The 17,839-nt window shown below is 37.2% G+C and overlaps 1 protein-coding gene across 4 annotated transcripts in view; it reads right to left on the reverse strand.

Moving 5' to 3' along the window:
* GPATCH2 (G-patch domain containing 2) overlaps positions 1–17,839 on the reverse strand; it is a 168,062-nt gene that overhangs the window by 12,297 nt on the left and 137,926 nt on the right. Inside the window, exons 9-10 of one of the 4 annotated variants that reach the window (XR_005385700.1) lie at positions 9,830–9,921; positions 1,971–2,059 (exon numbers count right to left, since the gene is read on the reverse strand). The exons of 1 other annotated variant lie outside the window; for it this stretch is intronic. Coding sequence is in view for 2 of the 3 variants with exons in the window: in XM_038586154.1 (XP_038442082.1) it covers positions 1,971–2,059 (89 nt within the window). In the remaining variant the exon portion in view is untranslated. Of the gene's footprint in view, positions 1–1,970; positions 2,060–9,829; positions 9,922–11,867; positions 11,976–17,839 lie in introns of those variants that run through there. 2 more of the 4 variants (XM_038586154.1, XM_038586156.1) reach the window with 2 other exon arrangements.

Genomic DNA, 17,839 nt, shown 5'->3' on the forward strand with positions numbered 1-17,839 from the left:
TATCTCTACATAGCAATATTTAGGTAACTCTTCTATGAAACTTAACACATAATAGCAAGTTCAAATAAACATATACAACAGAACAGTCTTTACAAATACATTCTTACAAAAAGGCCATATGTTGTCATGAAAGAATAGGGATTTAGGGGTCATGTGGGTAGACGCAGGCCTGAAACCTCCCTTTGCCATTCAATAATTATGGCTTCTTAGGGAATGAAGAAAAATCTAACACTTCTCTGCATCTTAATGTTATGGTATAAAGTGATGCTCATACCACCTAGCTCACAAAGTTGTTACAAAGATAAAATGAAATAATAAAGTTCCTGTTACAGAGTAGGCACCCAATAAGTGGTAAATATTATTCTACATAAATACACATTCCATACACAGGTGTTTCTTATTTCCAAATTCTGAAAATTCAATACAGCTACAAGATGAAGATCAATATTATATTTACTCATAACTACATACATAATTTCCTAACATAACCCTTTATATAGGGTTCCAATTTTAAGTTATTCAATTTTTAGGTCCCCTAAATGGAGAATTAAAGCTTCACATCTTTTATTTCTTTGAAAATCACCATGTCAAGATTTTTTTCCTCCTTTCTCACAGTTTATTCTCCTGGTTGACATGAATCTTATTTTCACATTCTATAATTCATCATGGAAAAAATAACTTTTCCTATAAAAGGTTTCCCAAGAGAGTTAAGAGAAAGTTTATAAATCTGAATTGGTAAGGATCTCAGGCAATAGGCCAAGGCTAGTATTTCTTGTAACTGACCAAGTATCTAAACTGGAAACATTTCAGCTGCACCACAAATCCATGATGGTTAATAGTACTTCATTTCTAGGTGGATGTCTACCTTATAAGGCCCAGCTGGCTTCCTCCTTTCACTGGTTTTCATCTCTGCCTTTCCTTACCATTGCTCTTGCATGAGATTTTGTTATACATACTAAAATTATTCACATCCTTCACTTCCAAGTTTGAGGCTTTGCCCTGGGAAGGCTTCCTGTCCCCTCTGGTCTAGTGACTTCTCTCTGCTCAGCACTTGTGGTTTCCTCTAATCCACACTCATTAGAATGGCCTGCTATTAGAACGATGTGATTTGTTAGGTGGAAATAATGAGACTTTTTATTCTAATGCAAATTTTCTTTCTTTCTTTCTTTTTTTTTTTTTTTAATAGGCTCCACACCCAACATGGGGCTTGAACTCAGGACCCTCAGATCAAGAGTTGCAAGCTCTACTAACAGAGCCAGCCAGGCAACCCTGTTTAAATAAGGAAAGACAAATCTAGAACTGCTGCAGAGCTGGGACTAGAAACCAGACTGATGCATTCATGGCTAGCCTTGAATCTTCTATAATATGGGACCCTGAGTTTTGAGACTGTTCCTTATACTTTTGAATTTCTTGCTATTAATCTCTTCTGGGGTTATTTTCCTTTTCATCTACTTATGCCTTGTTTTCCCAACCAGTCTATAAATTTCTGGAGGCCAAAGATACAGCCTTTGAAGTTCTGTACCCTTTAATACCTCACACAAAGTCTTGCATTTGGGCAGGTGTGAAGTATTTTATTGATTGGCTGCCTGAAAGATCTACACAAGGAACATGCAACACAACCTGTCACCAAATGCAAATGATTTAATAGTTGCTTGTATCTGTGCCTCTTCTTACATGCAAATGATTTAGAATTATCTGTATTTTCTTCTTGAGGATTTATGAACTTTATTTATTTTCTTATTTTTTAAAGATTTTATTTATTCATTCATGAGAGACAGAGAGAGAGAGAGAGGCAGAGACACAGGCAAAAGGAGAAGCAGGCCCTGTGCAGGGAGCTCGACGTGGGACTTGATTCTCGGTCTCCAGGATCAGGCCCTGGGCTGAAGGCGGCGCTAAACCGCTGAGCCACCCGGGCTGCCCGATTTATGAACTTTATATTTGTGATCTGCCCCAACCCATTTTTGCTTTACCTGTAGTAGTAGGTCCAGGCAAGGGTGCTGCTTTTCTTCTTCGTTTGATATCTCCTGTGCATAAGGATCCTAAATGCATGCTTGTTTGCCTACAAGTAATTATCAGAAAAAACTATTAACAAAGGAGGAAAAAAATGACACATAAATACACAGCTTGTATAATCTGAACCTAAATCAAAACATTCTCAACAAAGATGGAGCAGCATAGTAAAACCACCAATCTTGTTTATATCGAAACATAATTACGTTTGTTGACAAGCGTTCAGCAGCTAAATGCGCCATCATAAATTGTTACTGGAATGAATAATATAAAAGGAATGCTTTTTAATTTTCAAAACTGGCAATCTTTCTAGCTCAACATAAAATCAAGCACTGTTGCTTCTGACAGGAAAATAGCTAAGATTAATTATCTAAAGAGATCACAATATTGTTGCTAGGTTATCAATTGGTTACTAATGCTTTACTGTCAGAGCAACATTTATTACAGGAAAAGTATGATCAATTTCTTTTAGGATATTATGTGGCAGTGAATTCTTTTAAAACATTTTAAACAGATAGAAGGAAATAGTGATGTTCTTTCTTATAATTCATATGATTAGAATTCTCTAGTTAATTGTTTATTAGCTAGGTGAGGAGACATAATTTGAATATGTTAATGCTGTCTACTGCTACCAAATAGGCTAACCTGATATTGGATTATATTTGTAAAGACATAATATATAAGAACTGAGAAGTAGACCTTCTGATAGTCTTGAAACTAGTTAGAATTGGATCCTTTTGCCTAATCATGGATCCTAAATTAAAAAGTTTTGGAGGAATTAGGGATGGCCCATTTGGAAATCAAGAAAAAATACAAAAACGGAAAGGATTTAAAAGTCTTCAAACATTTCAGGCTATAGAAGGTCTCTGTTCATTTCCTGGATCATAATCCCAGATGGAGGGTTAGGATAGTGTCTGGGGATCATGAAGCAGAAATAAATGATGCATGTTTATTATAGCACATGTTCTTTTAGTAATTCATAGAGATATCTGGTAGTATCCTGAAGTTTTATATTTAACCTAGCAAAGCCTGTTGGATCAGGGTCCTCTCTCCATCCCATTGTTTCTGAATGGCCCAACAAACATTGGTTCACCAAACATTTTGACTTGTTTCATCTTATGAACTGTATTCCTCCATTTTAAGTCGCAGACTCCTATTCCCCTTCTCCTTCATTCAGGATGACATAAACACCTCCTTTGCCTCATTGTCTTTGGAATCTCCTGTTTGTGTGGGTTCCCTGTATGTACAAAGTTTAATTTGATTACTCCCTGTTAATCTGTCCCATGTCAGTTTGATTCTTAGCCCAGCTAGAAGAATCTTGAAAGACACAGAAATTTTATTTTCTCCCCGACATACCCAGATTATTAGAGAAAAATTTTAAAGGGAAAAATTAATTCAGGTAAAAGACCAAGATATATATTTATACACATATTCTCAGGTGTTTAAATATAATGGAAAATAGGAACTGGGGAGTAAAATTACTTTACACATAGGTTCTACCTATACAGGACAAAGTACAATAGTTATCTGGGTGATCCACAATCAAATAAATACATCATGAAAATCTATCAACATAGGTAATAGCAAATAGGCATTTGTGTCGTTCTCTTCCTTTTGTATTGAGTGTATAATGTTTCCCTGTTGTAGAATACTTACAACTATTAAAATAATTTTAAAAATTAGTTCATTCAGGGATGCTTGGGTGGCTCAGAGGTTGAGCGTCTGCCTTCGCCTCAGGGCATGATCTGGAATCAACCCCTCATCAGTCTCCCTGCAGGGAGGGAGCCTGCTTCTCCCTCTGCCTGTGTCTCTGCCTCTCTCTCTGTGTCTCTCATGAATGAATAAATAAATCTTAAAAAAAAAAGTTCATTCAGGTAGTGACTAACTGCAGAAATACATGCACACATACCATATGTCAGAATGTTAAGAGACATGCAAAACTAGCATTTTTATTGGCTTCTGAGGTGTGGTCTTGGCTCCAAGGCCAAGAAAAATGAATGGTTATGATCACATTTATTTTTTAAAACTCTTAGAAATTTTAAAAAACGACAGTAATATCAGAGAGGACACATCCTTTTTATACAAAATTAATGAATTCATTTATTCAGCAAGTACTTATTAGTATCTACTACTGATTTAGCATAAGAGCTCACTGAGGTGGTGACAATGTGGAGAGCAGGGAAGAAGAAATGGAAGACACGAAGGACACGGAATGTTCACTTCCTATTATTGGAGGAGTTTACGGCCTGAATGGGGAGATTAAGTCATGAGTACATGAAATAATTAGGGACAGTGGTGGCAGTGGCAGGCAACACCAACTTTATTAGCTGTTAGTAGAGACTACATTATTTAGGTCCTTATAACAATTCTAAACATGTTGTGTTGAATATTTTTTTTTCTTTCATAGGGAAATATTTTTGCATTAGTGGAAAACTATACTTTGAGAGCACACTCTTCTTGTCATCAGACTGATTCTATGGGAGCTAATTTACAACTCTAAGTTATAGATATCTGAAAGCAATGGGAAATAATTCCTGCGTACAGAAATGCAAATGAATTGTCCTGAGGAAGGGCAATCCTCCCTCCTGTGGAAAAGTCTTGCATGCATTTGCGCATTCATGTCTACATTCCTTATTCCTTATAAATTTGTGTTTGACTTCTCCTTTGAACTCCTTTTATGTTGCTACAAATAACATCTGCCTGGTTCCCTCATTAACTCATGAGTTAAATATCTCAAACACATCCTCATTTTTTATTCGTGAAAGAGTCACGATTTTACTTTTTTGTACAAAATTATCCTTTACCATCTGTGAGCCCCCTTGAAATCTCCCCCTAGCTAAAGACTGCAGTAACACTGACCTTTGGCGGAGCATACACCAGACAGGCTCAGGCTCGGATATCAGGAATAGTGGAGGAGGAGGGAAAGGTAACATTCTAAAAATGGGAATAAGGTGGGAATCTGAATTCTGAGGCATAGCTCTTTTGTTATTGAGCTGTAAAAGTCAACCCATGGACTATCTACTTCTGATCCTCTTGTTAAAACATTATAAATATCCTTAATTTAAGCCATGATTCCTTAGGTTTTCTATACTTGTTACTGAAAGTATTTTTTAAAAGATTTTATTTTTAAGTAATCTCTACATCCAACGTGGGCATCAAACTCATGTTCGAGATCAAGAGTCACATGCTCTGACTGAGCTAATCAGGTGTCCTTGTTGCTGAAAGTATCTTCAACAAAAGAGTTTTTGCTCTGGCCAGAGATTTAAGAGTAATTCAAGATGTCTGGGGAGCACTGTTTTGAGAAGAGACTATATAATTTGAAGGAAGAACAACAGTGGGGCTGGATCATGGGCCATAAATGCCACATATGCCCATGAAGGTGTCTGGATCTTATATCTGATGTGGAGTCATTAAACATTATTTGGCAGAAAAGAAGGTTGGACAGATTAGAATCCTCGGATGCTGGTAGAGAGAGGGGTTGTTTTGGTGGAGAATAGCATGAAGCTGCTGCGCTATGGAACTTCTTAGTGCTAGTCTATCTGAGAGAGAAGGTGGGCAGGGGTGGGTAGGCAGTCCATGGAAAGTCCTGATTCTGGATTATTAAGCAAAAAAACAAACAAACAAAACTATGCCAGGTTTTATTACTTCAGATATACTTGAAGCTCAAAATAAGGTAAAAAAAAAATAGTAGCCAGGAGCATCCTTCTTAAGAAATATATTTCTAATATATATTATATATATCTAATATATATTATATATAAATATATATATATTTCTAGAAATAATTAGAAGAAATACTTAAGGGTCTGACACATGGTGGGTACTCATTGTGACTATTAACACTGCCAGCTTCCACCTCCACTGTTCCTGCACTAATGGCCCATAATCAGAGTCTTCTCATTGCTTGAAAATCATTCTCCAAGTCAATATTGCTGTTAAAACTTTTATCATTTTTTTAACGCTATTCAAACTTACTAGGAAAGGCCTCTTGGCAAACATGGTGAAACAAACCCCAGGAACAACTAACTCCCTCTTTTAAACATCTTTGCTCATCTACTGGACCGAAAATTCTCTTTTGGGTGTCTTTATGGAAGAAATGGAATATAACATTTTCATTCAACTCCCCTCCCCCGCCCCCAGCAGAGCTACATAAAGGAAAAGAGACAAACATTCAACGAGAATAAAGTTCAAGTTAATAAAGTCAGTACATTGAACCCCAAGACCTAAGCCATAAGAAAAACAGCTGGCTGTATTTCAGTAATTCTATCAGGAATTGACTATCTGCTGCAGCACATCCCGCGATCTGGATTATTGACCAGTAAGATTACCCCCTTCAGGCTGGTCCACCCCCCTGTTCCTTCAAATAGGTGCAATGAAGTTGCCACAAATAACACAAGTAAGGTCTACTCTGTTATTTGTTGTCACTCCTAATGTAAAACATAGCAGTTATTTTTTAATTTAAAATCAATGAGTGTCTCAAAGGCAGCCTTGTTGCTTCAGTCTCAATGAGTCATTTGTTTTTGCAAAGCAGAGTACTTGCATTACTATTCAAGGTGATAGGTGGCTTTTTTTTTTTTTTTTTTTTGCAGTGATGTTTTCAAGAAGGATAATGCAATGTTCCTATCAACAGTGTATTTGTTTCCATCAACAGTATTTGCTTGCAGTGGAGAGGAGGGGAGACGAATCAAGACCTGATCACTGTATAACTACTCACACCTTTACTATTGAAGGTAAACATATCTTTAAGTGGAGAGGATCCAGAAACAATGCCGTTTGGTTCTGGATTAGTAAGAGTTGTCACTTAGTTATGATTTGAAACATGGCTTCCCATGTACCAATTCTGAAGATTTTCCTATTCAGCATTAGAAAAGCAGAGCTCAGAAAGAAATCTTTTGCTGTTATTGTTGTTGTTGGTTTTGCTTTTGAAACAGACTTCACTTGGTTTTTATGCCCTCATCCTTTTCAACGGTGTGGTGGTAGGAAACTGGACATTTTATCTGGAGGAAAAAAAACAGGAAAAAAAAAAAAAAAAGCAAAAACAAAACAAAACAAAACATCCTAGCGAAAACCACCTTGCCTGAAAACTTGGTTTTCGACAGGGGCTGACAGGGACAGAAGCAGGCAGTGTCAAACACAATAATATTAAAGGGAAAAGAGTAAGAACTTGTCTCTTCATTGTACGCATTTACAGACAGAGGCTTTTCAGAGAATTAGGCCTAGTTAAAGCTGCCCCCTGGATAAAATGTGTTCCCAAGCAGCCGCAGACAAGCTGCGGAGGAGAGACAAACAGATGTGACTATGGGCCCTGGCATTTGGCAAGAACACTCACTGTCAGTTAGAAAAATATAAGCCTGGACAGGGCATCAGCTGCACAGAAATGAAGCAGGTCTGCGGTGTCACTGGAGGAGTTATCTGGTGGCAAAGAGAAGTACCGGGGCTGGAAAATCCAGCTCCCCAACTTCCTCTTCTAGATTCAAATTACCCTCTCCTCCCTTTATTTGATGTCGCTATGTCTCAAGATATTAAACTGAAGGAGTTAACATCAGTATCTCTTTTGCTTTTGTACTAAAACGCACATTAAGTAACAACTACCATTTAGCATAAGGATTTTTTAACTACTAAGATTGCATTGAGTCCATTTTTTTTTCTTTTTTTTTTTAAATGTTTATTTATTTATGATAGTCACAGAGAGAGAAAGAGAGAGAGGCAGAGACGCAGGCAGAGGGAGAAGCAGGCTCCATGCACCGGAAGCCCGATGTGGGATTCGATCCCGGGTCTCCAGGATCGCGCCCTGGGCCAAAGGCAGGCGCCAAACCCCTGTGCCACCCAGGGATCCCGAGTCCATTTTTTTTTAATGGTGTTTTTTTCTAAGCCTCTTTTTGTGCATGAAGCACGCTTTGCATTTAGTGCTGTGGACCGCACCCTCCTCCTTGATTCTGGTGCCTTCTCTCTCTGTGGCTTTGGTCATTTGACTTCCCGTTCTGCCTTGACTTCATTTCCCCTCTTTCACCTGGACTCATCCTGATTTTAGCAGGGAGCACTTGGAAGTTTTAAAGCAGTGCACTGAGTCCCAGGACCTTGAGTACTTAAGTTCTCCCTTGGTACTTGAGTCCCAGGAACTGGGCCCTTGCTTTATTCTGGACTTACCTACTAGTCCTAAACCTCCCAGAATCTTAGTTCTTTTGGATTTGGGTCATGCCTGGATCTTCCCAGATGCTAAAGTCTGGACCCAATGAGCAACCTAGTGACCAAGGTCGTCTCTAGGGCTGTGGGCAGACCCCAGTCCAAGCATCAGTGCTCCTGGCCCCCAACTCTGCTCACTGCCCACTTGCAGGGACCATTCTTGACTCTGTGTCCATTAACCTCCAACCCCTTGTGTCCTGGTGCTTCCCCCCTGACAGTGATCTCGCTTCTGCCAGCCTGTGGTTCCTCTCCATAGCCCATGGATCTGCCCTGTCAATGCCTTTTCCACCCAACAAGAGTTCGGGTCCAGACCTACTTCTTCCTAATCTGCTTTACCCTGCTACAGGACCGGGTGACTGCTGTGGGAGTTGCGGGGAGGCTGTGCTGATAAAGGGATGACTTCCCTTCTGGTAGCGCCCAGTGTTGGTGGCAAGTGGGGAGCTCGGGGACCAGCTGCACTGCCCAGCCAGTCAAGGGCTGTTCTGGCTCCTCAGAGCAGAGTCCTAGGGGATCGGCTATCCTGAAGGAGGCGGAGAGATGGGTGAGGTTGGGGGGGGGGGGGGGAACCTGCAGGTGGTTCAGGAACCACCATATTTGTCAATGTTGGAAGAGGATTTTACCAATCTTTGGCATGTTACTTAAAGTCTTTTTGCTTCCATTTTTTTTTACCTTCAAGAACTGTGATTAGACTAAGACTTACCTCAGAGATTTATTTGAGGATTTTATTTAGAAATCATTTGTATAGAACATCTGGCACAGTGCCTACATAGAGTAAGCCATCAGTAACTGCTAGCTACTACTGTTTCTGTCATGCCCACTTCACAGATAAGCACAGCCCAGGGCACAGAAAGTTCAATAATTTACCCGGGATCACACAGTTAAGGGGAACTGATGGTAGGCCTTTGTGGTGTAATACAGCCAGAGGAATGCTAGTGTAGTGTCACTAAACAGATACCAGATAAAGACTCATTATATCTAAACACTCTCAATATGCTACAATAGGGATATAATAAGGATCATTTCTAAATAACAAGTAGGTATTTTTGGGTAGTTAATAGAAAAGTTATATTTTTCTCTACTGTTTGGTTGTTTGCTTTAAGTGTGTCACAGCCTGTAGGAATAAGTCCTCATTTATCAAATGGTCTGGCCTCAAGTTGTTTTCAGATTAGAAAGGATTGTCAGCTAAGAACACTGGAACAACTTGAGGCCAAGAACCACGTGTAATTTTGCAGAACCTAGTTTTGCTTCTGTCACGTAATAGAAGCACAATAACAAGTTACTGAACTAAAACAAATCAAGCTACTTTAAAACTGTTGCCTCAACATTTCATTTGGCAACTAATCATGCATTTTTTGGTGATAACACTTCTACTTTCTTGAAGTGTTACTTAAATTTACTCAAAAACATTCATTTAACAATTAACAAAACTTGACTATGAATCAGGTATTCTACTAGATGCTAAAAAAAACAAAACAAAAAAACCAACCCACACAGAGTAAGATGGCTCTTACCATCAAGGGGCTCAGAGCCTAATGCAGGAAACATAGGAACGAGAAATTACTATACAATGTAATAAGTCCATAGGGTTATGGTAGCAGACCACCTCTTTGGGGAAACTGAGGAAAATTCGTTTCACCTGAGTTCAAATTTGGATATTTTGTCTCCAAGCAGAATCTAAGATAATTTGAGGCATCTTGGAGTATCCTTTTATTCTTCTCACCATAGTACCTAGGAAATAGTAGGCACTTAGTAAACTGATATTGATTTAATTTATTCAATTCCTAGCTACAACTACACATTCCTGGAATCTGTTTATCATTGATATTTAGTTCAGAGTTTCAGCAACAAACTTATTCTAATTTCCTTTAAAAATGATATAACAAAACTAGTGTTGACTCTTAGGAGGGATTAAAAATTACTCAAAATAAACATGATCCTTTTGAATATCTCCATTAAATGCAAGAAGATATGTGTCTACATTTAAAAAATTGGAGGTTGATCCTGATGACATCTTGCACCTTATAAAGAGGAACTATCAATTCAGATTAGAGATTCAGATCATGTCATGTCTCTGATCATGACACTATACAGTATTTCTTAAGATATTATGGTTGGCATTTATAATATCCATTAATAAAACTGTGGGGTATTCCTAATAATATTTCTTACTTTTTTGAGTGAAGTCCATGTATTACTCATTTTCATATCCACTTCATCCAGTGTAGCATATAATACTTGAATATCTTTGTTGAATTGACTTCCTACTTTATTCTCCTATTTGCTATTTCTGACCCTAAATCAAGCTTTAACAAGTTAATTTTTTAGGGAATATTTTGGAACAGAAGTGTTGAGTTTCTTTCTTTCATTACCTCCAGGGAATGAAGCAGTTAAAGGGGCAGCGCAGAAAACATGTCACATTTTTTTTTAAATGATTTTGAATACGTATTGGTTTCTTAAGTCTTACAATTTATTACTGAATTACTAGGAACATCCAAACTTATTCAGTGTCAACTACATATGGGGTATTATGCTAAATATTTTAACATACTTAATTCTCACAGAAACCCATTGCTCTGAGGAACCTGAGGTCCAGAGAAACTGTTACTTGTCAAAGATCATATAAACAGAAAATGAGGTTATTGGATTTGAACCAGGGAATGCATGCCTCAAAAGAATCATTTTCCCCCCTATACCATACTACTTCATTCAACTTAGTTTATTATACTCCATTTAATAAATGTCTACTGAAAATGTAATGCGTGCCATGCCCTATGCCATAAAACAGGATTGAGAAATAAAAAAGATATGGCTTTCATTTTCTAGGGGTTAAAGTCTACCGATCATGTAGGAAAATGATTTCAACTCAATATTCAAAGGGAATTCCAAACCAGAGTGCGAAGCACTCTAGGCCTCTAGGTGAAAGAAAACATCTAAAGAGGCACAACTGTCTTGAAATGCATATACCATATGCCATCTTTGGGGCTCTGTAAGTAACTGTGTAAGACAGGAGCTAGAACATATAGAGATGTGGGAGGAGAGGGCACCTCCTTGCACATATCAAATTTCAATAAATTCAATGAATTTTTCCATTCACAATTAATTTAAATTCTTTGGGAAAAAAAGAGTGAAGTGGCCTATTTGGCTGAATTAATCAGCTTATTAACTAAATCGATAGTTGAATTCAGTGGAAAAAAAGCCTGTCCATAATTTTTGGTAGACATAGCCTTGGATTGTTTTGCAGCTATAGTCAAAAAGTTATTGCCCTAAAGCAGAGATGGAGTCACATGTAGATCCATTTCCAAGGCAGCTTTGGAAGTTGAGAGGCATTGCTCATTCAGTAGAGTTGACAATTTACTTGTATGGTCGAGTTGGCAAATACAGGTTCAGAGCTCAGCTTTGATGTTCTGTAAAGTGTCCCATGACGACTTGTTGAGAGGGGAGTTACAGTGATATCATAATTCTACATGCTGTAATGGATTTTTGTAGAGTATGACCACCAAAGAGCAAAGGTTGCCACTTTCACCTCCATATTGAGGAGGTAATAAAGATCAGATATTTTAATAGTAGGCCAGAATGTCTTAAACTTCTGAAACATGTAAGGAACTATTTCTACTATGGAATACGTGGAATGTTTAGCATTACCATTAAATAAAAACTTATCTGAATTTAGGTTAAATCATTGTTTATTGGTGGAATTCAATTGGGAATCTATGACTCAGCTGAAATGTCACCTCCTTTATGCAGCCTTATCCAAGTGCAATTGCCAGAATAATCTCTCACTCCTAGGAGAAAACAATGATTTTTGCTTTAAGCTACAGCTATATATCTACATGAACCAATATTCTACTCAGATTGTATATTCCTTGAACGCAGTGGGGTGCACATTTATTTTTTTAAGTAAATTTCCCTCAGCACTTATAAGCCTTGGTAACAACAGGCACTTATTAAATCATTATTGAATAAAATTTAACAAGGCATGCCAGAGTTTTGATAGTAACTTGTTTTTATGATAATCAATATCTTTATTGAGGTTTTGATTTCTGTAATAAATAAAAGCTTACTGATGGGAATAGAAAAATCACAAAACTTATTCAGCCTCTATCTTGGGCTTCAAGATATAAATATGTGCAAAATCAAACTTGTACATGTAAGTCAGCTTTTAAAGTATAGGCAGGCATCTGATGCAAGAATGTCTCCCTTTTTACATAATTTTGCATTTTGCTAAGTTGCTAAGTGTAACTTTATGAAAAGAATGCTTTCGGTTCCTTCTCTTCCACGGTAGTTTTTGGCAGACGAATGAACAAAATGTACATAAAACTTTTACACACTTGTTAGCAAATGTTTACTAGACTGTGAAATATGCTGTAATAGCTATGAAAGGTACCAGAGGGCTTGTGCTGACTATCTGAACACTAATGTTCAATAATCAAGAGAAAGAGTATTCCAGGAATCCTGTAATTCAATTCAATTGTAATATTTACAAAGTTGGAATGCATTAGCTTATATTTAGGATTAGTTATGCCATCAAGATCTCTGACCAGACATTGTTTCTCATTCTGGTAATTCAAGTCTACTACTCTTTATATTTGGAAGGTCCATTGTCTTTAAATGTATATGGAGAAGTATACTAACAAATATTAACTTCAAATAAAAATGAAGTCTTTCCTCTTCTCATTTACATAATGCATTTCTTTAGAAAAACAAGCAGGGCTCTATATTTTTTAAAATTCAGAAACTGAATGTCAAATAGACAATAATCATTTTAGTAATGTTTTCAAATGTTGCCACTTTCTTTCTTAAATAATGTACAAATAATCTAAAATGTCTAAAATTACTATTTTAGAAGAATCAACAGTTTTGCTTAAAAACAAGATAGTAGATTTAAAAACATGGTCAAGTACGTAAATAAGACTCAGGGAAAAAGATTATTACCATGTAAGGTATCCAGCATTTGACCTGGGAAAGTTACTGGACCCCTTTCTCTGTTTCCTCACATGCAAAATGGGAATAATAACAGTATCTACTTCACAGGGTAATCTTGGAAATTAAATGAGATAAAATGCATTGTTAACACTTGGGAGAATCTTAGCTATTTTGGTATTTAACTATAAAAACAATGGGAAATTTTTTCCTTCAATTTTAGGTAGTATACTTTATTTATTTATTTTAAAGATCTTATTTATTTATTTGAGCGAGAAAGAGAGAGAACATGAGCAGGGGGGAGGGGCAGAAGGAGAAGCACACTCCCCACTGAGCAGGGAGCCAGACTTGGGGCTCCATCCCAGGATGCTGGGATCATGACCTGAGCTGAAGGCAGATGCAACCTAGTGAGCCACCCAGGCGCCTCTAATATACTTTAAATTCTGTCTTTGGTCCTTCTTACCGACATATCCATTTATTTTGAGAGGCAATACAGCACAGTGGTTAAGCGTGTGCATCTTGTAGCCAAAAGAGATGAAGTTTTATTGGTGCTTCCCCATTTAACAACCTGGGCAAAAGTGGGCAAGCTACTTAATTTTTACACCTTGCCTTTCCCATCTGAGAAATGGAGATAATAATGGAATCTCAAAGAACCGACGTGAGGGTTGAATGTGTGGCTCGCAGCATGCTCTCAGTAAGTTTTAACTATAATTTCTCACAGACAAAGGGAATTTGTATATGGTAAACTCAATATTGTACTGATTCTGTCACCTCCTCCCTACCCCCCCCCCCGCCCCCCGCCAATCATAAGCCCAAAAAAGTAGAGAAACTCTGTGGACCAGAACGTATTTTGTTGTTATGCTGCGAATGGGGAATATAATAGATTCATCATTAGCTAATGAGGTCTAAATATATTCTATAAACAAACATGCAGATGTGTCATTTATGTAATACAACAGAACACAGTATATCAAATCATAGGTTGTCAAGTTGATTTCTCACAGGACTTTATATCCTTTTTATGAATCTTAAATTCGACTACAGAGAGGGCGGAGTTTATTTGAGGAACTAAAACAAGTTCATTGCAGCTGGTATATAGTGTTCAAAGTAGGGAATATTTGGAGATGAGGCTGGAATCATAAAACAGCTAGATCAAGACAGGCCTTGCAAGTCACATTTAGGACTTGATCCTAAAGGCAACGGGAAGCCATTAGGAATTTGTGTGTTTGTCTTTGCATCTATTTGTTTGTATGTGTTTTTTTTTTTTTTTTTTAGTTTTATTGAGAAATAACTGACATATATAACGATATTAGTTTAAGGTGTACAGAATGATGGATTGATTTACATATATTCTGAAGTGATTACAGTAGGTTCAGCTAACATTCATCTTTGCATATAGTTACAATAAAAAGAAAACAAAGAAAAAAGGAAAAACCACTTCCCTATAATCATATAGCTGTGTTAGCTGTGGTCGTGATGTCGTATATTTCCTGGTACTTATTTATCTTACAACTGGAAGTTTGTTATCTTTCCATCACCTTCTTCCAATTCCCCCTCCCTACTCTCTGCCTTTGGTTAACTATGTGATCTCTTTTTCTAGGAGTTTTTTTTTTTTTTTCTTTCTCTTTTTTAATTTCACATTTAAGTAAGACTATGAAGTATTATCTCTCTCTGACTTACTTCAATTAGTATAATGCCTTTAAGGTCCATTCATGTTGCCTCAAATAGTAGCAGGATTTGCTCTTTTCTCCTCACCCTATGGCTAAATAATCCATTGTGTGTGTGTGTATATATATATATATATATATATATATATATACACAATTTCTTGATCCATTCATCGCTGATGGACACTTAGGATGTTTCCATGTCTTGGCCACTGTAAAAAAATTCATATATGGGGGGCAGATATCTTTTTGAATTAATGTTTTTGTTTCTTTTGGATATACTCCCAGAAGTGAAATTGCAGGATCATATGGTAGTTCTGTTTTTAATTTTTTGAGGATCTTCCATACTGTTTTCCATGGTCACGGCAATAATTTACAACCTATGAACAGTGCACAAGGGGCCATTAAGAATTTTTTAAAATACACAAACAGATTTGGGTTTTCCAAATGTCTTTCTGGCCATGTTATGGAGAATGAATGAAGGGGACCAGAGAGAGAGACTAAAAAGAATAATGGAGGGTGCCCAGGTTTTCCTGACTAGGATATAAGATCCTGGAATGCAAGGACTGTACACAGTATGTGGGTTCCAAATGTATTACCTAGACAAGTGCCTTTTATACACTTGGTGCAAAAAGTCTTTAAAGGTGTGTGGAAGTAGTGCATGGTGCATCACTAAAAAAAACCCCTAAAAACATAGACAATACTATGCCAAAAGACTAGAAAATCATGACACACTAGATGGATCAGTAGAGGAATGGCAGTCCTGACCTCTATTACTCCAGTCACTTTTTTCCCCACTTATAAATAAGGATGTTAAAAAATTGAAGAAGTTCTGGAATCCTGTAATTCTAAGAAAAAAATCATAATCAGAATATTCTGGGAGTATGGTAGCAGTGGCACTGTTGTTTTTGAATCTATATAAGAACATGTAGCATAGCCCAAAACCCCTGACAATAACAACTAGCCAAGAGTGATGACAGCATCCAGGAAATAATTAGGAGTAAAAGTAAAAAAAAAAATCATTTCAGAAATGAACCTAGACTAGAATATAAGAATGAATAAATAGGATAAAAGAGAATAGGAAAAGTTAATGAAAAATAGGATGCAACATATATAACATTAAAAATAAGAGGGAGAAAAAGGATAAGTGATAGCTATGAAAGATAGGCAAAGGAGAGCCAATATATGTGGAAGAGAAACTTCTGAATCAAAACCAAAGGAATGAAACAAAATGAATATGAAGAAGTATAACTGGAGGAATTCTTAAAATTTATTTCAAGAATAATAACAACTACCATACTTCATTCTTGGGAAAAAACACCTAGAATGACTAATACCAAAATATAGTCTAGTCAAACTCTTGGGCTTTAAAAAAAAGGAATATATCATTGAGCACCCAGCCAAAACCTAGTCACTTAAACATGAAAGAAAAGCAGACTCTATCAGACATTGAAAACAATGTTTTATACAGACAATGGGGGAAACTATGTATTAAGGAAAGAAGATATGAACCATGGATTGTAAATCTGGCCAAAGAGACCTTCACATGTACAGGTCATGGAAAAGCCCTTAATAACATGCAGGAACTCAAGGAACACTGTTCCCATGAGCCCTTCCAGAGGAAAACAAGAAGAACTAGAGAAGCACTGACATCAGATCTAATGGGGATCGTTAACACTATATTTATTTGCAGAATTTATACAAAATGAACTGGACTAGAACTGAGATGAAAATTAAAACTAAGAAGACAGCACAGGATTGAATGGTTATATGCTTCAGTCAACGTACACGGAGTAAATCTGCCAAAAAAGGGAAAGAAATGAAAAGTATATAGGAAGGATGCCTGGGTGGCTCCGTGGTTGAGCGTCTGCCTTTGGCCCAAGGTGCAATCCTGGAGTTCCACATCGGGCTCCCTGCATGGAACCTGCTTCTCCCTCTGCCTGTGTCTCTGCCTCTCTCTCTCTCTCTCTCTCTCTCTCTCTGTGTCTCTCATGAATAAATAAATAAAATCTTTTTTTAAAAAAAGAAAAGTATATAGGTAAAATAGAATGAGTTTGCTGACTGGCTGATAGCTATTAGCAGAGTATCATTTACTTCATATCCAATACTTTAGGATAAGAATGAGAAGGGCAGAAGAGGTTAGTAGCTAACTTAAGTACAGGTCACTGTAGGGAACCAACACCAAATAGCCTCTACTGTCCACAGTATTCGTGTTAAAGTACTTATTAGAAAAAATAAAAAGTCTTCTGAAATGTCAAATGTTATGTCAGAGTGCAAATGAGAGCAAGAGAAAGGAAAAATAGAAAGACCTATCTGCTTATCCTAAAGATAGAAAAAAAAAAAAAAAAAGGCCAATGTAAGGATAAACCATAAATAGAACAAAACAGAACAACAGCTACCTACCCCCTGTTGAGGGGACAGTGTAGAGGCTAGACTTGTTTGGTGGATTTTTTGGTGGAGATTTGATTACGAAACATGTAACGATTTTTATGTCATTATATAACAGAATTAAACTTTAAAAAAGCAGCTCCTGAATATTAAAATGAAACTAAAGAACATAATTATACATTGGTATATCTATATTTAGAAATTATTTCAAGTGACTTCATTTTTTTTTTAGATTTTATTTATTTATTTGACAGAGAAATAGTACAAGCAGGGGGAATAGCAGGCAGAGGGAGAGGGAGATGCAGGCTCCCCGCTGAGCATGGAGCCTGATGCTGATAAAGGGCTCCATCCCAGTACCCTGAGATCATGACCTGAGCTGAAGACAGACGCCTAACTGACTGAGCCACCCAGGGAACCCTCTTATGAATTTTAAAAGGATTTTTATTTATTTAAGAGACAGGGAGAGCATGAGCAGGAGGATGGATAGAGGAAGAGGAAGAAGGAGGAGGAAAGAATCTCAAGCAGACTTGGCACTGAGCATGGAACCCTACTTGGGTCTGGATCTCACAACCCCTGAGATCATGACTCTGAGATCATGATCTGAGTCAAAACCAAGAGTCAGACACAACCAACTGAGCCACCCAGGTGCCCCTTCCTTCTGATTTTCTTAA

Source organism: Canis lupus, chromosome 38 (assembly GCF_011100685.1).
Source record: "Canis lupus familiaris isolate Mischka breed German Shepherd chromosome 38, alternate assembly UU_Cfam_GSD_1.0, whole genome shotgun sequence".
NCBI lineage: Eukaryota > Metazoa > Chordata > Mammalia > Carnivora > Canidae > Canis > Canis lupus.